Raw genomic sequence first — 26,376 nt, 5'->3', positions numbered from 1 at the left:
TTAACAAGACACAGGAGAAACCAATCAGTCAAACAAACAGGGTGATTAACAATGCAGGTGTGGTAGGTGACGAAAAAAAGTGGCAAAGTGGCAGAGGGCAGGTGGGGGGGTGTTCAGCACAAAAACAGAAAACACATGGCATGACAAAACAAACACAAGAAGCACATGACAAAATAAACAAACACAAGAATCACATGGTGGGAACAAGGAAACACAAAAACGGACAGAGCACAATCCTGACACAAGGAGGCATGCACTCTGGGAACAAAGTGGTCTTGGTGGGCAATAGGGGACAACTAATTCCTAAAAGGGAGTTTGGAGCCAAGTTGTTTAGGGCTTTGCATGTAGGAACGAGTACTTTGAAATCAATTCTACATTTGTCAGGGAGCCAATGCGGAGAGGCAAGTACAGGTAAGATATGTTCATATTTTTTAGTTCTAGAGAGTGTGCGAGCAGCAGCGTGCTGTATAAACTGGAGGCTTGTTGCTACATCCGGACAGGAGGGCATTGCATTAATCTAGTCGCGACGTAATAAAATCATGGATTCGTTTTTTGCATCTTGGAGGGATAGGACTTTTCTAATTTTAGCAATATTGCGTAGATGAAGTATTATGTCTTTGAGATCTGTTTTATGTGTGAGTCAAGTAAGAGTACTTAGTTGATAGTTACACCAAGGTTTTTGATGCTAGTATTGGGTGTTAATGCGATGCCATCGAGTGTGGGTAGATGGCTAGATTGTGTCATTCTCAATTGATTGGGGCCTATAAGCATAACTTTAGTTTTATCCGAGTTTAGGAGCAGGAAGTTGTTAGCCATCCAATATTTTAAATCAAAGTCCAAAGTACAACGACGACGTTGTTTTAGAAGCTTGGACTTGTAGAAAGCATTCACGAAGAGTTTCACGGCATTACAGACGCATCAGCTCAATTAAACCTACACGACCGAGATAATTCAGGTAATGTCTTTTAAAATGGTGCACAGGCTGTAGGCTACTGACATTCAAGTTTAGGACAGATTGTCATTAAACCGTATGTCATTTTATAGAAGCATGGTGTGTAAAACGAGTGATCATATGAAATAGTAGGTTACCTTTTGAACAGGGGTTTGTTTGATTTGGTTGTTGTATTGTTATGTAATGCTATTTAAAAAAATCACTGTAACGAATGCCAAGCTTAATCAAGTAACTCAATGTCCCTAGTGACACAACCACTGGCAATAAATCAGATTCTAAGCATGGGATTGCTTCATCAATATGATAACAGACTAGGGCATGGTGCAAGTGATACTGATTTGAGCTTGGTAGTATTGAGTAAGAAGAGCATAGGATATGTCAAATATTATATGGGATGTGTCCAACATTCATATATGTTTGTAATGAAATGTATTCAATCAGTAGATAACCACAATGATTATATTGACACACACTCACTCTCTCTCTCTCTCTCTCTCTCTCTCTCAACAGGTAGCAAAACATGGAGAAAAAATCATCTTGGAAAGAGTTTTTAGAGTCCATCAGTGTCATACAGTTCATATTTACATTCCTCTTAATGGGTGAGAGCTTTCTTTACATAAATACATTTGTTCTGTCATCATTCAGTATATTCAGCACAAATACACACAGTACCACTGAACTGGTAAGTGATCCAGGTTGGGTAATGTTTGTAATGTTTTTACCAGCTGCCACTGCAAAAATCTATGTTACCCTCTCTGCATAATTCATTAGACAAAGTGTGTCTAAAGATAGACAAAGTTGCGATGGGGTACGCAGCCATAATCTTTGCGGTTAATTTTGTAACTGTTGGTCATTTATGATTAATCCTCTGCATGTTCTTTTTCTGTGCAGGAGTGCTGTGTCTTTTGTTGATGGTATATCTCATGTTTACCTCCCTCTGGATTCTCCCAATACTTTACTTGTCCTGGCAAATCTTTGACTGGGATACACCAGAAAGAGGTGCAGCTCCACGTACATGATACAAAAAAAAAAATCGAAATGTTCTGGAGGGCGTGATTTCCCTCCAAGTTTTCATCAAACTATTTTTGGGGCATTTAAGTCAGTTTTATACGTTTCTGCATATTCAACTGCAATTTTATCTACGGACTATAGGGGGCAGAAGAAGTGAATTTGTGCGAAACTGGCAAGTATGGAAACATGCGAAAGATTATTTCCCTGTGAAGGTAATGAGGAATATTGTCTTTTCATATGTGGTTAAATATGACTGCTCATACTTTCAGCAATAGCAATTAATAATCATTCACAACAACGGTCATGATATTGTAAATATTATTCAGATAATAGTATTGTCAAATGTTTTTTTTTTTTTTTTAAACGAACCCTCTCCCTTTTTTAGTTGGTGAAGACAGCTGAACTAAGCCCAAGTAAGAACTACATCCTGGGATGCCACCCCCATGGGATATTGAGTTTTGGAGGTGGTTTCTGTTTCAATACAGAGGGCTGTGGTTTCACAGAGGTTTTCCCAGGAGTGCGCCCCTGCCTGGCCGTCTTGGGAGGACTCTTCCGGATACCGCTGTTCAGGGATTACCTCATGAGTACAGGTCAGCAGGGTTAAGGAGTGTTGGGGAAGGGGGGGTCATTTACTGATCCAAGTCATGTAACTTGGAAAATATTCGTTAAACAAATGTTTTTGTGGATATAAGCAGTAGAATATGGATTTGTGTTTATATTTTAAGATATTTTTTGTAGATATCAACAGTGTATACGGTTTGTAGTTTCTGTTTAGTTTAGATATTTTTGTCTTGTCACATACAAAAAATTCAGATTCAATAGCATTCAGTTGCTGGTATAATTGGAGACATTACATTTGGAGTTCAACAGTCACTCGTGTTACTGGAATTACAGGCCTTATTCCAGTAAGTAAGAGGAGTATTGAGCACCTGCTGACCAGGAGTGGGGTAGGGAATGCGGTGGTCATCATCACCGGTGGTGCAGAGGAGTCCCTCTTCTCCTCCCCAGGAGTCAACACTGTAGTCATGAAGAACAGGAAGGGCTTTGTCAAGCTGGCACTTGAGAACGGGTGAGTTACAGATACCACTGAAAGAGTTGCGTTCTGTAAAAAAAGTCAGTGTAGTGCCTGAGTTGTGAGATGTGGTTTCATGCCCTGTGTCCCCGTTACTGAACCCCTCAGAACTGACTTGGTGCCAGTGTACTCGTTTGGGGAGACCGACACCTACAGGCAGGTGGTGCTGTCCGAGGGCAGCCTGGGTCGCAAGGTCCAGGTCATCTTCAAACAGGTTGTGGGCTTCGCCCCGTGCCTCTTCAAGGGGGAGCGCTGGTTCCTGATGCCCTACCGGAGTCCTATCACCACCGTCGGTCAGTGCCAGCGATGCCAACGATTCTTTAGTCTTCTCTCTTGCTGCAGCTGGTCACTACCTACATCCATAACGCAGCTGTTTTTGGTGTATATAAGTTGGTAGAAACAGTTAAACATGTTGGTAGAGACAGTTACAGAGCAAAGTTTCTGTACACTATGGTTACTGTGCAGTACACCTTACATGTTCAAGGTATAGATCAAATGAACTGGTCATGCAATGTCAAGCGAAAAGGAAACACACCGGATGAGGCCACTTTTTCTTTCTGAAAGTCCTAAGCTTGAGATACATCAGCAAAAACAGTTTCTGACTGTTCCGGACAGCCTTGCACTGGTGCGGAAAGAATGGGGTAAATGTATCTCTCTTTTAAAATAAAAAACACTTTCTCTTTCCCTTTGAACCATTAGTGGGAAGTCCCATCACAGTGCCCAAGGCACCATCTCCCACTCAGGAACAGGTGGATCACTACCACCAACTGTACATTGAGGCCTTGACCACACTTTTTCACAAGCACAAGACCAGCTGTGGCCTGGCTGACACGCACCAGATCTGCATCATATAGGCGCTGTTGCCATCCAGATCATTCCAGAATGAGGCTGAGAACCAAGTCAAAGACATTCCCAAAAAGTGCCCGTTTTAGCATCCAAATAAGATGATTGATTAATTATGTCATTATGTTGAAATGGTATGTAATAATGTGGTTTTATGTGTTCCGTCAAATTGTACAAAATGTAAAAGATTTCTAATATATGCTTCCAATTGCAGCCTTTTTGGACTTTGGATTAATTTAAAGTCGGTGTCTGTATTTATTGCTATGTACTGGTAATGCATTGCTCTTTTATTAATGAATTTGTGGTCGATAACTTCATAAGTAGCTTCTGTCAAAGAAATCCAGGAATATATTTCACATCAGAGGAATATTTATGCGATACGTTCTAATGTGAAAAGGTTTAATGTCTTTACTGAAACTGGACAAACATACTTTAAAGTTTCTTGTTGTATGCTGTAGTGACCTAGCCCAGAAGAATGAAAGCGGACACAAAGATGTGGTGATCTTAGGTGTAAAGGCAAGCCTGTGCCACATGCTCAGCACAACCCTTTGTTGTATGCTGTAGTGACCTAGCCCAGAAGAATGAAAGCGGACACAAAGATGTGGTGATCTTAGGTGTAAAGGCAAGCCTGTGCCACATGCTCAGCACAACCCTGAGACATGGTACCTTATTAGAGCACCTCCCCTACCCAGGGTTGCCAGGTCTGTGTGACAAAACCAGCCCAATGGCCAATCAAAACCAGCCCAAAACCAGCCCAATGGCCAATAAAACCAGCCCAATATCAGAACTCAAAATATGCCCCAGCCAAACCATATACACTGCTTTTAAAGTCCAACACCATTGCCAAATGTATTGTAATATCTACAAAGTAACACCAAATGTTTAGTATGCCAGCATTAAAAGCAGTTTTCCCTAAACAGTTCTTTCACCAAGGTCCTAAAATGGCCTTGTGTAATTAGATACAGTACTGTATATTATCATTAATAATACGCACAGTGCGTGTGTGTATGTGGGCATGTCCCATGTTGTGCACATGCTGATCTTAAGTCAGTTTGGTAGGATTTGGGTGTAAATAAATTATTTAATTTAAAATATGGATTTTTTTATTTAAAGATATTCATCTAATTTCCATGCAAAATAGGTCTACCCGAACCAGCGGACAAAAAATTCAACCCTTCAAAAGTAGCCCAATTCCGCGGGAAAACCGCGGACCTGGCAACACTGCCCCTACCCCATTCACTGCAGGACCCTAGGAGCACCAAAGAACACACACAGGAGGCAGGGAAGGCCGACGTCTTATATTAAGGCGCAACACAAACAGTAATCATGTATACATACACTAATTAGCACAACAGAGCTACATAGGCATCGAATTACACAACCGACGGACGAAATTATAAGTTGCTTACGCTAACATTAGACACAAAAGGGACAAAAGAGACACAACATTAGGCCCAGAATGAAACAGTAACATTCCACAAAGCATTATGGGACGAACTATGACACACAGCAGTCCTTGCTGATTTTGCCTTAGTAGTGATGATCTGAAGAAGTATTATCCAAATTACTTACACCTAACATCCGATCAAGATGAGCAAATGTGCAGTTGTGACAAGCGGTCAGTCAACAGATCTGTCTCTCTATGAAGGTTGCCAAGATACATCCCTACTCACCAAAAGGCAACATAACTTTGGAGAAAACGAGGACAATATGTGAGGAAGGAACTCAATAGTCAGTGGCACATACATTAACAATGTCAGAAGAACTGGAATCATGTATAGAAGTGTATAGAAAACGTCTGGAGACAGTTCTCACGTTGTGATAACGTAGGTCAACATCTCGCAAGGTAACCACACACTGATCTCGGCTGTAAAAAAAGTATGGGCCCTAATTTCATAGGGCAACAAGCACCGATAAACAGGCTTCGCACATCAGAAACCACACATTGACAATAGGTAGAAATACCTATGTTTGCTCATTTCATTGGCACAAAGCAGGGTGCAATCAAGCATTAATAGGTTGAGTAATTAGTGAATGTGGAAATGAAATCAGCCAATCACAATGATTCGACCGTACCTTATGATCGTTCACATGGAGCTCAGCAGTTGTTCTACAATAGAGCAAACGCCAAATTCAGTCACAAATGGAGCAGTTTACACCACAGGAGTAGGAAAAAGGTGTTGCTTTGAAGGACCTAATTTATACATGGAACTCCCACGTCTGTGCACAGATACCCTCAAACAGTGTGCTGACCCACCAATGTTTGCGCTTAGAATCGTTCTCATGTTATGAAATCAACACATTTATTTTGCCAAGTTATTCAATTATCTCTAGGTCATGCTTGGCGGACTTTGTGTGATGCCAGCAGCGTTACCCATCATTGAAACTAGGGCTCTATGTGTGGCTGCAAGTTTTAGCATCTGTTGATGAACTGATCTATTTGATAAGTACACTGAACTGACACATCATTCTATAGAGTTACTCTGCAACTGTCACTGTGAGGATTTGAACTTGTGGACTTCCATGAACTCAACAGTCCTTCTGAAAGAGGCTTACCCAAAACTGGGCAAACAGGAAATGAATAGAGAGGCTACACAACAGCAACACACAACCGGTTTTGATATATTTACTAATATGCCTTTTGAACGACAGTGACAATCAGTACTGAGAGTGGTTCATTTTTAACACACTGATATTGATCAAAGTTATCAAACTATAGACAAAAAAACGGTAATTCTCTCCAGTGCTCTCTTGAATGCAAAACATGATCAAAGAATGGCAGGGGTGGACTTACCATTGGTCAACGGTAGGCAATTGCCATAAATGCCTCATAATAAACGTATGATTTTTTTCATTTCTGCTAATTATTTATGTCTTTTTAAATATCCATATGTTAAAATGGCAATGAGAATGCTTAGTTCATGAATGTGTCAGCCCATCTCAGTCATGTCCCAGCCACCACGAATCCCTCCACGATGGCTTTACCTGTTGCAGCGGAGAGGGCCACAAGAGGTCACAAATCCCGCTACCTATAGCTAGGATCCTGCATGCTGGGATGAAATGGGATTGCACCAGACTCATTAAGGACCTCTCTGTATTTGGATGTGTTACTGAATGTGCAGCTGTTGCATTATTGCCCTTCTGTGCTGCTGCTGCTGCTGCTGCTGTGTTTACTGTGTGTTATGGCCTTGTGTTATTTGATACTGCGGTCTCTGTAAGCATGTAAGCATGTTGTGATTTTTCCTCAGTAAAACGGGGCGCAGGTTCTGTGCTGCTGCAGCTGTTGGAGCTCAGAAAGGTAAGAGCTGTTCCCAGCTTGCAGATACTCTGTGAATACTTTTTTTTCTATAGCATTGACTCCAAACATCTCTAAGTATACAGCTCAGTCAGAAAAAGATGATGAATATCTGATTCAGGCATGAGGATGGGGAGGGAGGGGTAAAACAGGTGAAGAGAGCAGGTAACATTAGGTGGAAGTATTTAATACAGCTGGAAAAGCTTAGCACAGTTCTTTCAAAACAAATGTTGATTCAAATCAACTGTGAAAGTGATAAATAATGGTTGGTTAATGATTTCAGTCAGTGGTGAAAAGTATAGACTAGAAAAGTGATACTTAATAGTAAAGAGCTCAATATTTGAACAACTCTCGGACGTAGACTACTTACAACTTGTTCTCCATTAAAAGGCAGTGATAAGATCAGTGATAAGATAAGAGCTACTGTGAGAAGGGAGACTAGACTAAAGGATGCACCTCTAGGTGGCCTATGTTGCAGCCTGCCACTGAGAGACAATGAGACAAAATCTCCCATTTGCGTGTGATTAGTATTTGCTCCACATTACTTAATATTTTCCTCTGTTCTCTATTCTGCTACATTTGAAGTTATCATGTTTATCATCATAAGTTAGCAGTTTTAGGTGCTATAAATTATCATTCTATTGTTTGGCCATTGTGTGTGAAGTCATGCTGGTAAAGAAACCTTGAAATCGAAGAATCTTCCAACAATAACAACAGATAAAGGAATAACCAACACAAGCAATGGCAATATACATAACATGCCCTCTTCCCCTTGTCAATATTAATGTTGCATACCCCTAACTAGATGTGTAATTGGGCCCCTGTATGCTCTCATGGTATGCTCTCATGCTATTCTGACTCTGGTTGCAGGAAGCTGATCGGCCTTACTGGACTGATGACGAGAGGAAACCAGAAGGCTGCGCAACACTGATGAGGAACGGAAAACAGGAAGATTCCCATTGCTCCAAGACTTTTCATTACATCTGTAAAAATGCAGCCTCAACTGCTTGACCATACAGCACCACCATATGGTCAAATTTACACCAAATACTGAGAACATTTTTTAAGATGTCCTATGAAATGTGGTTATGTTGTTTAACATTTTTGTAAAGAAAGAAAATATGAATAACACCCTTTATTTTATAACATTTTAACGGAGACATAGATGAAGTATGAAGTAGATTCTAAAGTTTAAATTTAAATTGTGGGGTGGTAAGCACTAAAGCCTAAATGCCTGGAGGTTGCAATTATTGGTTCACACGAATGGTGTCTACTCAAAACATTTACTAAAGATGAATATAACAATAGTGAAGATGACATTAAGACGAACCGCTGTAGATACTTCTTCCTGCTGTGGAATCCAGGTAAAAATCGCATCCCCAGTGCCGCTGACAGAATCCACATACCGCCCTCGGTCACAAGAAGACTCCTCCCTCCCTTACGACAGCTGTCACGTCTTTACGCTGTAGTGTACACGCGCTTAGATGCAATGTTGTCTTCCGTGTATCATACACTAAACAAAGCGCCCAAGTGATTTTTTGATTAAGCTGTATGGCTGCGATTAATGTCACCTGAACGGTACGGGGTCGCTGCAATGAGACGGAGACTGCCTAGGTATGTAGGTTAAGACCACTCAATTGTTTGAATGGAAAGGCGCATGTTATTGTGCTTTCCCAAAACGTGCCAAGTGGGAGTGAACTGAGATTTGTGGATTGTAATGAATGAAAATGCTAGACTTTGACAAGAAGCCAATGTCTTGACATGAGCTTCCATACATTTAGGAGCCTCCCAGAGTGGACGCGATCGTTATCTGGCGCAGTGTGAAACGGGAACGGATCAAAGTGCAACGAGGGGGTCGCTTTGGGGGCTTGGGCATGTAAGGAAAAGTGCTTGGGAAACGCCACGCTCTTAGGCTTAGAAAGCATTCACGAAGAGTGGCAAGGCATTACAGATACCTCAGCTCAATTAAACCTACACGATCGAGATAATTCAGGTAATGTCTTTTAAAATGATGCTTAGTGTCAGATTGTGATTAAACCGTATATGCCGTTTTAAAGAAGCATGGTGTGTAAAATGAGGGATCCTATGAAATAGTAGGGTACCTTTTAAAGGGGGTTTAGTTTTATTTTGTTGCATTGTTATGTCATGCTATTTTAAAAATCACTGTAACGAATACCACGTTTAATCAAGAAACTCACGTCCCTAGTGACACAACCACGGGCCATAAATCACATTCTAAGCATCGGATTGCTTCATCTATATGATAACAGACTAGGGCATGGTGCAAGTGATACTGATTTGAGCTTGGTAGTATTGAGTAAACAGAGCATAGGATATGTCAAATATTATATGGGATGTGTCCAACATTCATATATGTTTGTAATGAAATGTATTCGATCAGAAGATAACCACAATGATTATTTTGACACTCTCTCTCTCTCTCTCTGTCTCTCCACAGGTAGCAAAAAAATGGAGAAAAAATCATCTTGGAAAGGGTTTATAGAGTCCATCAGCGTCATACAGTTCATATTGACATTCCTCTTCTTGGGTGAGGGCTTTCTTTACATAAAGCCATGTGTCATCATTCAGTATATTCAGTGCAAATACACACAGTACCACCAGCAGTGTGATTTTGTCAGTTAATTCTATGGATTTAAGTATAGCTATATGTCTGTTTTAGTAAAATGGTTGCATTTTACTGTTTTGTTCAGTTACTTATGCCTTACACCATACACAATTTGAAATGACCCCAGTGATGCCGACATACTATTATATTAAGCATAAAGAAATCGTTGAAATTGGTTAGTCCAGATTGTTTTGTACAGCATCAAGTATTTGGAAGGTGCAGGGAGTAAAACTGGTTTGTCCTCATTTCATGTACAAAGTATGCAACAGCGGTGTAGTGTGTAGTTCTCACGATACACAAGAGCTTTTTGTATAAAACTGTATAATTACATGTTGATACTAACATGATTTATGATGTGCTAGTGCTAAATGCTACACGAGCACTGTTTGCAGTTGTAAGCCTCAGAGGCCTAATGAGTTGTGAATATTTAACATTCAAATTACCTTGGTCAAAGAGGTACATAAGTACATGCAGGAGGCATTCCACTGTCCTCCGTCATGTAATCATGTCATCTCACTTCATTTCACATCACACCAAGTGACAGTGTGCATAGTGCTCAATTATTCATGATACATAGCATTCGGACAGAACTGGTAAGTGATCCAGGTTGGGTATGGCAGACCAATGCTTGTGTAATGTTTTTACCAGATGCCACTGCAAAAAATCTATGTTACCCTCTCTGCATAATTCATTAGACAAAGTGTGTCTACAGATAGACAAAGTTGCGATGGGGTACGCAGCCATAATCTTTGCGGTTAATTTTGTCACAATCCTCTGCATGTTCTTTTTCTGTGCAGGAGTGCTGTGTGTTGTGTTGATGGTATATCTCATGTTTACCTCCCTCTGGATTCTCCCAACACTGTACTTGTCCTGGCAAATCTTGGACTGGCACACACCAGAAAGAGGTACAGCTCCACGTACATGATACAAAAAAAATAAATCTAAATGTTCTTGAGGGCATGGTTTCTCTCCAAGTTTTCATCAAACAATTTTTGGGAAAGTCAGTTGTATAAGTTTCTGCATATTCAACTGCAATTTTCTCTACGGACTATAGGGGGCAGAAGAACTGCATTTGTGCGAAACTGGCGAGTATGGAAACATCTGAAAGATTATTTCCCTACAAAGGTAATGAGGAATATTGTCTTCACATATGTAGTTAAATATGACTGCTCATACTTTCAGCAAAAGCAATATATAATCATTCATAACAATGGCAATGATATTGTAAAGATCATTCAGATAATAGTATAGTCAAATGTTTTTTTTTTTTTTTTAAACAAACCCTCTCCCTCTTTTAGTTGGTGAAGACAGCTGAGCTGAGCCCAAGTAAGAACTACATCCTGGGATGCCACCCCCATGGGATCATGAGTGTTGGAGCTTTTACCTGTTTCGGTACAGAGAGCTGTGGTTTCACAGAGGCTTTCCCAGGAGTGCGCTCCTGCCTGGCCGTCTTGGGAGGACTCTTCCGGATACCGCTGTTCAGGGAGTACATCATGCGTATAGGTCAGCAGGGTTAAGGAGTGCTGGGGAAGGGGGGGGATTCAATTGGAAAATATTTGTTAAACTAATTTGGTAACTTGTGGGTATTAGCAGTAGAATATGGATGTTATATGTGTTTTATATTTTAAGTTTGACATAATCAGTGATGATTCCATATTGATGGACAGCATTGTTGGGGTCAGTTGTAACCTCAGTTCTTAAAATCTTTTGTAGATATCAACAGACTATATGGTTTTAAGTTTAGTTATTGTTGTCAATAGCACCGTTGCTGGTATAATTGGAGACATTACGTTTGGAGTTTAACAGTCACTTGTGTTACTGGAATTACAGGCCTTTATCCAGTAAGTAAGAGGAGTATTGAGCACCTGCTGACCAGGAGTGGGGTAGGGAATGCGGTGGTCATCGTCACCGGGGGTGCAGAAGAGTCCCTCTTCTCCTCCCCAGGAGTCAACACTGTAGTCATGAAGAACAGGAAGGGCTTTGTCAAGCTGGCACTTGAGAACGGGTGAGTCACGGATACCACTGAAAGAGTTGCGTACTGTAAAAAAAGCAGTGTAGTGCCTGAGTTGTGAGACGTGGTTTCATGCCCTGTGTCCCCTTTACTGAACCCCTCAGAGCTGACCTGGTGCCAGTGTACTCGTTTGGGGAGACCGACACCTTCAGGCAGGTGGTGCTGTCCGAGGGCAGCCTGGGTCGCAAAGCCCAGGCCATCTTCAAACAGGTCGTGGGCTTCGCCCCGTGCCTCTTCAAGGGGGAGCGCTGGTTCCTGATGCCCTACCGGAGTCCTGTCACCACCGTCGGTCAGTGCCAGTGATGCCAACGCTTCTTTAGTCTTCTCTCTTGCTGCAGCTGGTCACTACCTACATCCATAACGCAGCTGTTTTTGGTGTATATAAGTTGATAGAAACAGTTAAACATGTTGGTAGAGACAGTTACAAAGTTTCTGTACACTATGGTTAAGGTATAGATCAAATTACTTGGTCATGCAATGTCAAGCAAAAAGGAAACACACCGGATGAGGCCACTTTTTCTTTCTGAAAGTCCTAATCTTGAAATATATCAGCAAATCAGTTTCTTACTATTCCTGACAGCTTTGCACGGGTGCAGGAAGAATGGGGTAAATATGTCTCTTTTTAATTAATAAACACTTTCTCTTTCAACCTTTTAGTGGGAAGTCCCATCACAGTGCCCAAGGCACCATCTCCCACTCAGGAACAGGTGGATCACTACCACCAACTGTACATTGAGGCCTTGACCACACTTTTTCACAAGCACAAGACCAGCTGTGGCCTGGCTGACACGCACCAGATCTGCATCATCTAGATCATTCCAGAATGAGGCTGAGATCCAAGTCAAAGACATTCCCAAAGAGTGCCTGTTTTAGCAGCCAAATCGATGATTGATTATTTATGTCATTATGTTGAAATGGTATGTAATAATGTTGTTTATGTGTTATGTGTAAATGTTAAAGATTACTAATATATGCTTCCAATTGCAGTCTTTCCGGACTTTGGATTCATTTAAAGTCGATGTCTGTATTTATTGCTATGTACTGGTTATGCATTGCTCTTTTATTAATGGGATGTGTGGTCGATACAGCTTCATAAATAGCTTCTGTCAAAGAAATCCGAGAGGATTTAATGTTTTCACTGAAACTGTGGACTGTATATAATTTCAAGTTTCTTGTTGTATGCTGTAGTGACCTAGCCCCCCACCCGTGGGAAAGGGCCTCTTAAGAGTTAAAGGTAGAGTGGGACGCCCCGGCTCTGGTAGTGCTCGGCAGCTCGTTCCACCAACGTGGAACTACGAATGAGAATAGTCTAGATTGCCGTACTTGCACAGACGGCAGTGCTAAACGACGATCATTAGACGAACGCAGCATCCGGGGGGTAACATGTGCCCTTACAAGAGCATTTAAGTAGGTGGGAGCAGAACCAGCAATCACTCTGTAAACAAGCATAAGTGATTTGAGCTTAATGCAAGCAGTTACAGACAGCCAGTGGAGCTCAATAAATAGCGGGGTGACGTGTGCCCTCTTCGGTTTGTTGAACAACAGACGCGTTCGCCGCGTTGTGGACCATCTGCAGTGGTTTCGCCAAACCTGCCGGCAAGCCTGTTAGGAGAGCGTTGCCGTATTTAAGGTCGGAAATCACCAAGGTTTGTACCAACAGCTGGGAGGCATACTGGTTAAGGTACGGCCTGATTTTGCGGATGTTGAATAACGCGAAACGGCCCATTCACACGTTTGCGTTGGAATGCGTTGATCCAACGGTTCACAGAGGAGGAGTCTGGCGCATGAGGTTGTGTTGATAACGTAGACGTTATAGTGAGATTGACAGGTCAACACAGGCATGCCAAATAACAGAGAGTCACACAGGGTTTAACGCCAAACAGTATGATTTTATTTAGCAACTAGGGTTATATTACCAGGCCAGACTACGGTGAGATGGGGCAGTCAGTGAATCAGTAAGGTTGTCGTGTATGTATGCATGCTAGGGCAGTAGATAGAATGTTGTATCTCAGTAAGTAGGGGAGCGATGAGCATTGCGCAAGACGAGCAGTAGGGAGCAAGGTTTCCACGCAATCTCTCTCTCTCTGAATCTCCCATGAAATCCGTGGGCGGTGCTCTTATAGTAGCAGACCCAGGTGTTCCCAATAACGAACGAGCTGGCCACACCTGCGGGGCATCTGTAATACAAAGACACCGACAAAGACAAGTAGCTCTCCCAGCAACCAGTAGAGGCGGGGTTGTTCCCCCCCCCCCCCCCCCCCCCCCGGGGTCCTAACAGGAACCTGACCCCTTGATGTGGCGTATGTCTAAGCAGTAAGACTGTAACATCAACGACCACCTAATCAACCGCTGATTAGGACATTTCAGAGAGTTCAGACGTACAGGCCTATCCAGCCCCTCCTTGTCAGACTGCATCAGTACGGCCCCTGTTCCCACGTGACTGGCGTCCACCTGTAACTTGAACGGCTTCTCCACACAGGGAGCGGCCAGCACTGGGGCGCTACACAACAGGGCCTTCACATTCTGGAAGGCTTGTTGACAAACAGGCGACCACACGTATTCGACCTTTCCCCTTAACAAGTCAGTGAGGGAAGCGGCAACAGACGAAAAGTTCCTGCAGAAACTGCGGTAGTATCCTACCATCCCCATTTTGTGGTTGGCACTGGAAACTGTTCTACCACCAGCACCTTGGCCTGCACTGGCCACACATGGCCCTGGCCGACAACATGGCCCAGGTACGTCACGGTAGCACGGGCAAACTCGCACTTCGCCAGGTTCACCGTCAGTCTTGCAGAAGCCAACCGTTCAAATAGGGTTTGAATGCGTTGTACACGACTATCCCAATTGATACTGTAGACAACCACGTCATCTAAGTACACCGCGCACCCTGCCAGATCACCCACCACCCTATTCATCAACCGTTGGAACGTTGCTGGCGCATTCCACAAACCGAAAGGCATCACTTTATAGGAATACAGGCCAGATGGGGTGATAAAGGCAGAAATCTCCTGCGCTCTCCTAGTCAGTGGTACCTGCCAATAACCTTTAAGCAGATCAAACTTACTAACAAATTTCACCGATCCAACCTGGTCAATGCAATCATCCATCCGCGGCAGCGGAAATGCGTCCGGTTTGGTGACACTGTTAACTTTACGGAAGTCCGAGCAAAATCTAGGGGTGTTATCCGACTTAGGGACCAGGAAACATGGGGATGCCCAGCTAGAAAAGGACGGTTCTGCAATACCATTTTCCAGCATATACTTGATCTCGGCATCTAAGTATCGGCGCTTATCCTCAGACACCCGGTAGAAGCGCTGTCTAATTGGTTTTGCCTCCCCCACCTCTATGTCATGCTCCACAAGGTGAGTTTGTGAGGGTGTATCACCAAATAGGCCCGGAAACCTGCAAATTAACTCAGCCAACTCCACCCGTTTCGACTGTTGCAAATGACCTAACAGGGTATCCAAGTTGGCAAGCGTTTCAGTGTTCTTAAGCCGCCCATACAGCAAGGCTTGATCAAAAGTGACAGACTCTTCCCTCTCCGTCACGGCCACTGGCTGAGGGGGAGAAACCACTACCGTGTTTGCAAGAGCGACAGGTTGGACACCCTCTGAGAGAGGTCTGTTTGCCAGACCTGGCTCCACCACACGAGAGTAGTATGGCTTCAGCAGGTTGACATGGCAAAGCTGCGACTTCTTCCTCCGTTCTGGAGTGGAAATTATATAGTTCACCTCTGAGGTCTGCTTCACCACTGTGTGAGGACCTGTAAACTTAGCCTGAAAGGGTGACCCAACCATTGGCAACAGACTCATCACCTGATCGCCAGGGCTAAATTGGCGCCGCTCAGCGTGTTTGTTATACCCTCGCTTCATTTTTTCTTGCGCGGTAGCCAAATTCTTCCTTGCCAATTCGCCTGCAACATACAGCCTATGCCTGAATCCATTTACATAGTCTAGGAGTTTTTTTGGAGGAGCACTGCCCTCCACACCATCCCTTAAAACCGCTAGTGGACCACGTACCGAATGTGCAAAGACCAACTCATTTGGGCTGAACCCCGTGCTCTCCTGTGTCACCTCCCTGGCTGCTAACATTAACCACGGCAACCCTTCCTCCCAATCCCTGTCCAACTCTGTGCAAAAGGCGCGGAGTAGTTATATTATTATATTTAGTAATTTAGCAGATGCTTTTATCCAAAGCGACTCACATATGTGCGACTTACAATGTATACACATATTACATTTTACACTGATGGCACACTGCACATCAGGAGCAATTAGGGGTTCAGTGTCTTGCTCAAGGACGCTTCGACAGGGAATCGAACTAGCAACCATCTGATTACTAAACGACTTCTCTACCTCTTGTACCACTGTCGCCCCTTATAGTGACTTAAGTGTCTGATGGAAATGCTCCAGTGCCCCCTGACTTTGTGCATGGTAGGCAGACGACTGGGAGTGTTTCACCCGGAGTTGTTTTAACACCTGTGCAAACATATGGGAGGAAAAATTGGACCCCTGATCACTTTGAACAACCCTGGGAATGCCAAAGATCGGAAATGAAGTGGGAGAGTGCTTTAACTATCGACCTGGTTGTTATCGAACGCAGGGGGTACGTAGCTGGGTACCTGGTGGCCTGACACATGACAGTCAGGAGATAGCTGGCGCCGGACCTAGAAGGAGGCAGAGGTCCAACACAGTCAATAATTATGTGTTCAAATGGCTCCCCAATGGCAGGGATCGGGTGCAATGGGGCCGGCTTAATAACCTGGTTTGGTTTGCCAGTTATTTGACAGGTATAACACTTCCTGATGTAGTCGGACACATCCTTTTTCAGCCGAGGCCAAAAGAAGTACCGCAAGATACGGTCATATGTCTTCCTGACCCCCATATGCCCTGACTGATCATGAGCCATCTGCAAAACCATTTACCGAAATTTAGCTGGGGCGACAATTTGGACGATGGCGTTCCCCACTCCAAACTCACCACAAGGCACCCACCTTCTCACCAACAGACCGTTTTCCAGGCATTAGCCATGTGCCTGATCCTTCACCTCTGCAACAGGGATCACAGTCTCCAACAGCCCCTTAATGGAGGGATCCGACTGCTGCTCCGTTACTAACTCTGCATGTGAAAGCGACAAGGGAAAATCAGACAAGTGTACAAGTGGTTCTTCCATCACATTCACTCTATCAGGTTCCCTAGCAACCCGAGCCCCAGCCCGGGGCACTGCACATGCTGCAAACACCTCTGGGAAGTTCCGCTCACTCTCATCGGTTTCACTATTAACCACAGGAACTGGATTAACAACTGGATGTGGAGGAACATCGGGCCAGACGTGCCCCCCAGCTAATCCATTCCCCAGGATGATATGGACTCCTTCCACTGGCAACGCCGGGCGCACCGCGATGCACACTTCCCCCTGCACCAACTCCGAAAACAGATGCAGTCTGTGCACTGGAGCAGACAAAACGGACAATCCCATACCCCGAACTAAGGTGGCATCGCCAGTATCAGACTCCGCTGAAAAAGGGAGCACTGACGCGAGGACAAATGAGCCTAATGCCCCTGTATCTCTTAAGATTTTAACAGGCACCCTCTCCCCGTCTTTTCCCAAGGAAACAAACCCAGCTGATATGAAAGGCAAATAAGCCTCATTACAAAGAACTCACTGGTACAGCTAATGCAGCAGGCTTTACATTCATTTGTTGGTCTCTGTTTTTCAGAGCATAACAATCCGCTTTCAAATGCCCCTTTCTACGACAGAAGTGACATACTCTCTCCAATCTGCCACATTCACTTCAGGCCTGACTGAACGATCAGAAAAAAATCCAACGCCCGACAGCGCCCTCCCTTGGCCCACTACGGACATTCACCCAGTCACGGCGGTGTGTCAAAACAAACTGATCTGCTAAGGCGGCTGCATCCCCAACTGTTTTCACCTGTTGCTCGGCTATGTATGTGGCAATACGAGAGGGAACTGAGTCTTTAAACTGTTCCAGCAGAATTAGATCGCATAATTCCTCAAAGTTTCCTACACTAGAAGCTGTACGCCAACGATTAAAAGTAATCACCAGCTCTCGTGCAAACTCCAGGTAGGACTGCTTGTCCTCTTTCCTACCCTCCCTGAACCGCTGACGATAGGCCTCCGGACCATCTCATAGACCTTAAGCACCGCATCCTTCACCGATTTATAACTCACACTATCCGTCACCGACAACGCTGAATATGCCTCCTGTGCCTTCCCGGTCAGTACGCACTTTAACATAACCGTGCGATCCGCACCAGGCCAACCCCTAGCGTCCGTCACTCTTTCAAATAGTGAAAAAAAAGTCTCAGGGTCCTACTCATTAAACTTTGGAACAAGTTTCAAGTTCCCCACCAGGTCAAAATGCGGCACCCGGCTATGTGCAGAAACCCTCTCTCCCCCTAACGCTTGGACAGCTTCCATGCTCAGCCTACTATCGCTGGGCAAACTCATCTTGTCCCGCTCCAAGCTGATCCTAGCCTGTTCTGCCTCACACTTAATTTTGTCGTGCGCCATTTGCAACAATAGCAACTCCTTCTGTTGTTCAAAAGAAAAATGTGTACTACCAGGAGCATCCCCCAAAACGCTTCCTGGTTTACCCGGCAACACTTTCCGCTCCTGCAAGTTCGCCTTCAATATCGATTTCACCGTATCTTTCAGCCTCTTGTCACTGATGACTATCTCATAATGGTCCGCAATTTTTAACAGCTGGTCTTTAGTGCAATCCTCTAAAAACAACTCCGATGGAGTCTCAAAAAAATCCTCAAGCTGAGACATTTTTAAACTCCTGACCAACAGAATGCAGTAGTGGACGCGCTGGCTGTAACCCGACAAACAAGAGCGTCCCCTCTATCTGCCTAACCCAAATACTAGCTACCTAACTCACCCTGGTCTTCATGTGGTTACTCGCGGCGGGTAATTACGCACTCAATACCGCTGGTATAAGGAAGCGACCAGTCACTGGCAACAACCCTATCACCACGGCGATGCTCCCGAGACAACCGCTCCAGCCGCTTTCACCCCAACACTACTAAAAAAACAAACCAGCGAAACTCAAAGAATCAACGCTGCTGTGCCTAACAGGGAACAAATAGCTTTAGCTCCAACACAATTACCCCAGCACGTCCACTTTCCTTCCTTTGGTCCAGTAGTTTTTTCCAACTCGGGCCACAACGAACAACCAGCTAACGTGCACCACCAAAATAACTCAGAATTCAAAACTGGATGAGCCCCCAATTTGTCATGCCCGGCTCACAGGCATGCCAAATAACAGAGAGTCACACAGGGTTTAACGCCAAACAGTATGATTTTATTTAGCAACTAGGGTTATATTACCAGGCCAGACTACGGTGAGATGGGGCAGTCAGTGAATCAGTAAGGTTGTCGTGTATGTATGCATGCTAGGGCAGTAGATGGAATGTTGTATCTCAGTAGGTACGGAGCGATGAGCATTGCGCAAGACGAGCAGTAGGGAGCAAGGTTTCCACACGATCTCTCTCTGAATCTCCCATGAAATCCGTGGGCGGTGCTCTTATAGTAGCAGACCCAGGTGTTCCTAATAACGAACGAGCTGGCCACACCTGCAGGGCATCTGTAATACAAAGACACAGACAAAGACAAGTAGCTCTCCCAGCAACCAGTAGAGGCGGGGTCGTCACACCCCAATCACCACTAGCAAGCTGTTTACCTTGTGAGTAGTAGCATGCTAACATTAGATAGATGGCTCAGACACCTCACAAATCCTATCAGATGTATTTTTCAGTTACAATAACGGGGTTTTTACATTGTACAGTGTCTATTTCTTGGTAACTTTTAAAAAATCTCAGCAAAAAAAAGTCAAACAAACAACTTTTAGGTACAAATACGAGTTTGGCCCGCCATCTTTTTTGGGGGGAGCTTCGCGCTGTTTAGACGTGAGCATGAACGCGATCTGATTGGCTAGCACTTGTGTCAGTTATGCATGAAAGGCAATTTGCCACAGAATCATCCCTACTCGGCACACCACAAAGCGCCTTGGCCAGTCCTTTGTGCCAGTAGCCATCAGGCTCCACAACCGAGAACTGACCCCCCACATAATAACATGTATCTAATATACGCCAGCTGCCTTGTACTTATCTTATTTATTGTATTGATTTATTTCTATTTATATATTGTATTCCTATTACCTTGCTGCTATTACACCTGAATTTCCCTACGGGGATTAATAAAAGTTGATCTTATCTTACTCCCCAGAAGGCAACTAAATGAGGACAATATGTGAGGAAGGAACTCAATCAATGAAATTAGGGCTCTATGTGTGGCTGCAAGTTTTATCATGTAGTCTCTCATGTCTGAAACAGTGAATACTGTGAATAAGAATGACTGTTCTGCAACAGGCCGTGTCATGACAAATGTCAAGTATGTAAAGTAATTATACTTAGATGATACCTGAGTAAATGATCCATATGTCTGGCAAGTCATTGTCAATAAAGTAGTTTTAAAGAGACCCAACACATCCTCACATGGCCACATGACCATAGTTTAAGGTTGTATGCATACGGTTTTTTAAAACATTTAAAGTTTTTGTACGTTTTATGTATTTGTTTGTTTAGGCATTTCAGAAAATGTTTTCTTTAAAAACAAACGTGTGATATGGCAGCAGTTCCGTTTTCAACCCAGTTTGTAAGAAGCCTCCCCCCAGAGCTACCACACAGACACTGGGGCTGGAGAGCTGAAGCCTTCAAAGCACCAGGGGCACAGGAAGGTATTTTCAGCGTCTACTTTAGATGGAACTACAAAGAAATTGTGATTTACAAAAGAGTAACCTCTTTTAGTCATCCCAAACCAGATTTAGTTTTTTCTCCTCACTGACAGTACTGGAGACGAAGTGAGGGCTTTGGAGGCCGGCGCTTGTACTCACGGAGAGTGAGCGTGTTTCTGCTTATTCTCATCCAGAGCTTCTATGGATCAGCTGAGAGCAGCTGCCCCATAGACATAGAGAGTTATCAATCTGAGCAAATCAACAAACCTGTGAAACAGAGCGTCCTGTCTCGCCTTCCGTTCTTCCCTGAGGTCGTTCTTCCCTGCTTTTGTCCTTCGCCCCACAGGGAGTGAGCCAGAAGGCCAGACAAGAGGGCTGCCACTATGGTCGCTCTGGACACTTCCAAAATGAAGGCTCCGTCGTGGATGTTGGTCAGGCTACCCACGTCACTGTAGTACCAGCCCACTCTCCTGACTCACCAGCAGCGATGTACCGGACTCCAGCACCCACCTTATGGATCTAATAAACTTGGGAAAACACTGGCCTGCTTCTGAGAAACTAAATTGTGCAGTGGATTCATCACGACAGCCAGGGCAATGTATATTCTGTGCAGAGGGTTTCTGAAGACGCATATCAGGTACTGTTTAAGAACACCACCTCTGAAGTAATTTAGTTTATTGTGTTTTAGAAAACTACACAAAATCCATAAATGTCCACAATTGATATATTTTCAATGAACTGTATTCACATCCACCACCAGAATGTCCTGAGGTCAAGGAGTTGAATTATTTGGAGTGCAAGTACAAGTGGAATATGAATTGTGGACCATGTATTCATTTCATTTCAGACCAAAGCAAGCTGAAACTCGGAGGAGTTTTGGTGCACTAACTAGTGAGCTTACTACCTAAAAGTTGAGCAAAAAACTTGCAAAGACTACCTACAGCCAAACTGACATTGATAAAGGCTTGCTAGCTTACCAACTGCAGTCTTTTGGCAATATAATGCCAATGCCAAGCTTTTCTTGCATATTGGCAAGGTGCACCACAGGATCACATAGTCGGCGTGGACAGCTAGACAGAATGATGGATGAGTTTATCAGTCCTTCTTTTGGCAATATACCATCACAACGAATTTGAAGATGAACTGACCAACAAAACTAGTTGCTCAGAAAAACAAAAAATAGTACATTGCTGCATAATGTTGCTTTAAATCAACGGTTCTCAAACCTTTCATGGCAGGCCCCCCTTTGACAGGGAAGAAAAAACTCAAGTCAATTTTGTTAGTTTCTGCATATATTCAGTATCACTTTTCTCTGTGGATTTCGGAGGGTAGAAGAAATGCATTTGTGAGCATCTGGAGTGTTCTTTTCTGCTGTCTCGTCCCATCTGGGAGAATTCCATATTTCATGTGTTGTGTTGTTGGTGAAATTGAGGAGAACACTTTTGTATGAAAGATCGAAACGTGTAGATTTGAATAGTCATTTACTCCATGTTTTTCTGGCGTTAACTCTTATGTTGATGGCGTAAGATGAGTCCCTCTTCTCCTCCCCAGGACTCAACACTGTAGTCATGAGGAACAGGAAGGGCTTTGTTCTCTGTCCGGCTGGCACCTCAGTACGGGTGAGTCACAGAAGCCACAGACAGAGTCGTGTCCTCTGGAAAATACAGGAAGTCTCTGCAATCCTAGTTTGTCCGAGTTATTTTTCCCCGTTTGAATTACTGTAAAGTCTGTGTTGTTGGGTCCACCTCTATGCAGTGGTAACAGCTAAATCAGACGTAACGCTTGTGAGTTGTGACGTGGTTTCATGTCCCTACCCTGTTTCCCCTCTACAGGCCCCTTGGTACTCTGTTTGGTGGGGAACAACACAAAGCACATCAATTGACCTTTTGATTGACACAGAAATCAAGCCAGCATGATCTGCATTAAAAAAGGCAAGACTTAAGCCCAACATTTCCTCTTGAAGTAAGGATTTTGATATGTGAATGACTGGGTGAGGAGTGTGTCAATATGAAGAATGCACAATATGTCTTGACACATTTCATTTAATCATTCAGTTTCTTTTTTATCTTTTTACATGTATGCTCTCATCTCTGGCAAACTATTAAATCAAAAAGAACCACTGAAAATGATCAAAGTTATTTGTATAAATGCAATTCATGGCTAAAGTATAGTTGTCCTCTCTGTTGGGAAAGAAAAATGTTTCTCTGTAGGAAAAGAGACCATTACCCCAGTACCAAGAACCTTACTTTGACTGTTTGACTGTTTTTTTTAGCCCCATGGTGAGATTTAGTGTACACAGTGTCAACAGTAAATTCATTTTTGCAATGGAACACTCAGGCTTCTAGTGCCTGTCTACTACAAGGAGAAATCCCATATCAATATATTATTGCCACTGCAGCACTGAGATCTGGAAAAGGTCATCACCAGGACAGTTCAAAGGTTATCACCAGGACAGTTCAAAGGTTATCACCAGGACAGTTCTCCACAGCTGGGATAGCGGATGTCGGTTCCTCATCGCTCATACCTCATTGCATCATAGCACTTCTCCTCCAGCAACTTATTTGACCCAAACTGTGAGATTCTGACTTGCACAGTGCTGGTGAACAATGAAAGCTAATCTGCTTGCTTTGTGTTGGACTTGGATACAGATTAAACTGACTATACTACTTTAATGGTCAATTCACTGGCCTTTTTTTCTGTGGTTTGTATATGACAGTATTTCCCAACAACAGTATTGTAGCTCCCTCTGTTGGCCAATACCATAGACCACTATGTATTGAATAGTGTGTCCTCTGATACTGGCTTGTTTGCTTGATATTAAACCAGTGAGAGGACAGCACAGGCCCGTGGAGTAGGCCGAGAGCAGGCGACCTAGCCAGCCTGGCATGGTCAAAACTAGGTCCAAAGATCACTGTGTTCAGTTACATTTTCAATGATATGTCGAAATATTGCTAACCTTCCCAATGAGAACTGGAAAGCATCTGGTCAAAACACACAGGGATTTCACTTCCTACCAAACAGTTCAGACACACATGCAAAAGCAAATCTGCTTGTCAATGTGTACAGGCCATAAACTTCGAAAAAAATAATGTATATTTGAAGAAACACAGTCTTCCATCTAAATCAAACATTTACTTCATATGGAAAAAAAGGTAATGAAATTGGGTAGTCATATTATTATTAATTATAATAATTATACAATTATATTGGGTAGTCGTTATATTATTACTGTAACTATGCCCAACAAATGCATTTGAGTTCTGCCCCTCCACCAGAAACAACCGCAGTTAATGTACGTAAATGTCTCAAGGATGCTAAAAAAAAGGCTAAAATAGGAAGTTGGATAGTTCTAATTAAAGCAGTTGAAATTAAGTTCATGGTTTAAAATGTATTTCTGTCTGAAAACATGTGAAAGAAGAACTCATAATGGTGTGTATAAAATATGTACTTACGTATATTTATGTATTTAGGATCACCCGGTACATCTCCTGCATGCATCCAGTACTTGGGGGGATACTATTGGATGAGAATTTGAGTGAAGTAGTTTCTTTGGTGTTAAGAGACTTTTAGTAAGTAAGAAGAATAATGAGCACCGGCTGACCATCATCGGCGCTGTGGTTCCTCTCCTCCTCCCCCAGGGGGCAACACTGTAGCAGGGGAAGGGTTTCTACTGAGTCAGAGATGCGCTGTGGTTCCTCTCCTCCTCCCCCAGGGGTCAACACTGTAGCAGGGGAAGGGTTTCTGCCGAGTCAGAGATGCGCTGTGGTTCCTCTCCTCCTCCCCCAGGGGTCAACACTGTAGCAGGGGAAGGGTTTCTGCCGAGTCAGAGATGTGTTCTGTGGGAAACAGATGAAATCGGTCTACTCCCACATTCCTCAGTCAGCATTATTCTTATTCATCAGAATGCCTGTAAATTCATGTAGTAGCTGGGTCCAGACCCCCACCACCACCATCCAGGAGTTCATACAGTATTGATCTGTTATACAACACTGATCAATATTCACTTCACCTGTAAGAAATGTCCGGTCTCAATTGGGTAGTGCCACTGAAGGCAAGGCATGACCAAACGAACACTCAGAGGAGATAATGTAAAGGTGGGTGCCTACTACTAGCCTTACTTGAAAAGAGTAACATTCCTTAAATGTTATGTGTTCAGAATTTGTGTTCAGCCAATGTGATCGTATGTATGCTTCCACGTGCATGTGAAGACACCCTCATTATGTTAAAGTTGTATATTCAAAAATACTAAGTAATAGTAGTAGTAGTATTGAGTTCCAGCTTATGCACCCTAACTATACTATGGCTGTCAGGCTCTTAACTACATTTAGACAGTAACCCTATGAGTACAACACACCCCCACTATGTTGCATGACTGACACTTACTTGAATGCTGGCTACTCACTCTCCCCGACCCTAATGTGCATCCATTGGAAAAGATGTATGCATGTATGTATGTATGTATGTATGTATGTATGTATGTATGTATATATACAAAATGGTGTGGGCCAGACCACGTGAATATGGTGGTTATTTTACATACCTGTGAAACCTGATAATGTATAACATAGTTATTTCTTTGTGTAAGGATACGAAAGAAATGCTATGTTTGTCTCAGGGTCTGTTTCGTCATTGTGTATTGGTTGGTTTTTGTGTCTACCCTTTGTTTTAGAAATGGTGCTGGCCACCTCCTATATATGTTCATTGTTCTGTCTAGGGTTTTGTCTGGTTCAGGTATGTGCATATATGTTGACCCTTTTGACTGCTGTTTGTTGACCTCTATTTTAGAAGAGGCTTAGCAGGTATTTTTAATCAGAGATTGGTACTGCCGATTGTTGTCCTCTACCCAATTTAGAGGCATAGCAGGTTACATTCCTGGAGACTGCTGATTTTTGTCCTCTACTGAATAAGAGGCTGAGCAGGACTCCAGGATATTGGAAGAGTTAATAAAACTTATATTTTTGAACCCTCACTCTGCCTGAGCTTTTTGGGCCAAACCCACAAATTTGACGGCAACCGAGGCTCGGTCCGTCACAGTATGTATGCACAGCATGCTGCATGCGTGCCAATATGTACACTCCTTGGCTGATGTGTGACCTTGAATGACCTTCTTGCCTTTTGATTCTCTCTAAGTCTCCTCCCTTCCTTCCTTCCTGCTGCCTACCCCTCCCCACAGTTGGTTTCGGACTTTCATAATCTTGGTAACCCTTGGCCCCTTTGCTGGCACAGTAGACACCATGGGTGCAAAGATTATTGTGTTCATGTTAAACACATATGCATTCAACAGAAGAAAACTCATACTCGTGTGCCAAATGCTCCATTTGGAATCATCAACATATCTGCAATGTCAAATGTACACACATCAAGATGGGAAAAAGCACACAGGACCTCATTCGTTAGTGCTTCTTGAGCATTAGCATGCTAAGTAGAACTGTGCAAGATGTTATCTCACATAACCTCCCATTAGTCAAGAGTCCGAATGAGGAGTCCGAAAGCAGAATGTCATAAATTGGATATTAACAAGCATACATCTGATCTTGAAGATACGTGACAGGTAGACATTGTACCAGAGCGATGAGCACATCCACTTACACCATTTGGCATGATACTTCTTTCCATTCTCAGTCATTCAAAGCATCCCTGAAGATTTTCAGTCAGTTTTGAGTTTTTCTTTTCATTGTATGTTTCTTTCAGGATAAAAGAGTTTGTGATTCAAATTTAAGCAATCTACAAAGACGACAGATTTACCACAGATATATAGTGTACTTTTTTTTTACTAATATTATGTTGTTGACCAAAAATGGATTT

At 43.3% G+C, this 26,376-nt stretch overlaps 2 protein-coding genes across 3 annotated transcripts; both read left to right on the top strand.

Annotated features, from left to right (window-relative positions):
- Positions 1-222: 222 nt before the first annotated feature.
- LOC116221532 (diacylglycerol O-acyltransferase 2-like) lies at positions 223-4,115 on the top strand. Of its 2 annotated transcripts, none has more exons than XM_031572505.2 (8): positions 223-411; positions 1,463-1,551; positions 1,844-1,951; positions 2,105-2,175; positions 2,349-2,553; positions 2,858-3,032; positions 3,144-3,328; positions 3,735-4,115. In XM_031572505.2, the coding sequence occupies exons 2-8, from the start codon at positions 1,473-1,475 to the stop codon at positions 3,887-3,889; spliced, it is 978 nt and encodes a 325-aa protein (XP_031428365.1). In that variant the 5' UTR covers positions 223-411; positions 1,463-1,472; the 3' UTR covers positions 3,890-4,115. The 2 variants fall into 2 exon arrangements, with proteins under 2 accessions (XP_031428365.1, XP_031428364.1); XM_031572504.2 differs by lacking the exon at positions 223-411 and adding an exon at positions 836-955.
- A 4,456-nt stretch (positions 4,116-8,571) lies between these two features.
- On the top strand, positions 8,572-12,925 carry LOC105906583 (diacylglycerol O-acyltransferase 2-like). Its single transcript, XM_031572506.2, has 9 exons — positions 8,572-8,787; positions 8,955-9,166; positions 9,632-9,721; positions 10,597-10,704; positions 10,854-10,924; positions 11,098-11,302; positions 11,630-11,804; positions 11,915-12,099; positions 12,468-12,925. Exons 3-9 carry the CDS (start codon positions 9,643-9,645, stop codon positions 12,620-12,622), a joined length of 978 nt encoding a protein of 325 aa, XP_031428366.1. The 5' UTR covers positions 8,572-8,787; positions 8,955-9,166; positions 9,632-9,642; the 3' UTR covers positions 12,623-12,925.
- Positions 12,926-26,376: the final 13,451 nt, after the last annotated feature.

This window comes from Clupea harengus, chromosome 8, assembly GCF_900700415.2.
Source record: "Clupea harengus chromosome 8, Ch_v2.0.2, whole genome shotgun sequence".
NCBI classification, from domain to species: Eukaryota; Metazoa; Chordata; class Actinopteri; order Clupeiformes; family Clupeidae; genus Clupea; species Clupea harengus.
Note: the sequence above shows the minus strand (reverse complement) of the source record. Positions and strands in the feature narration are given on the sequence as shown.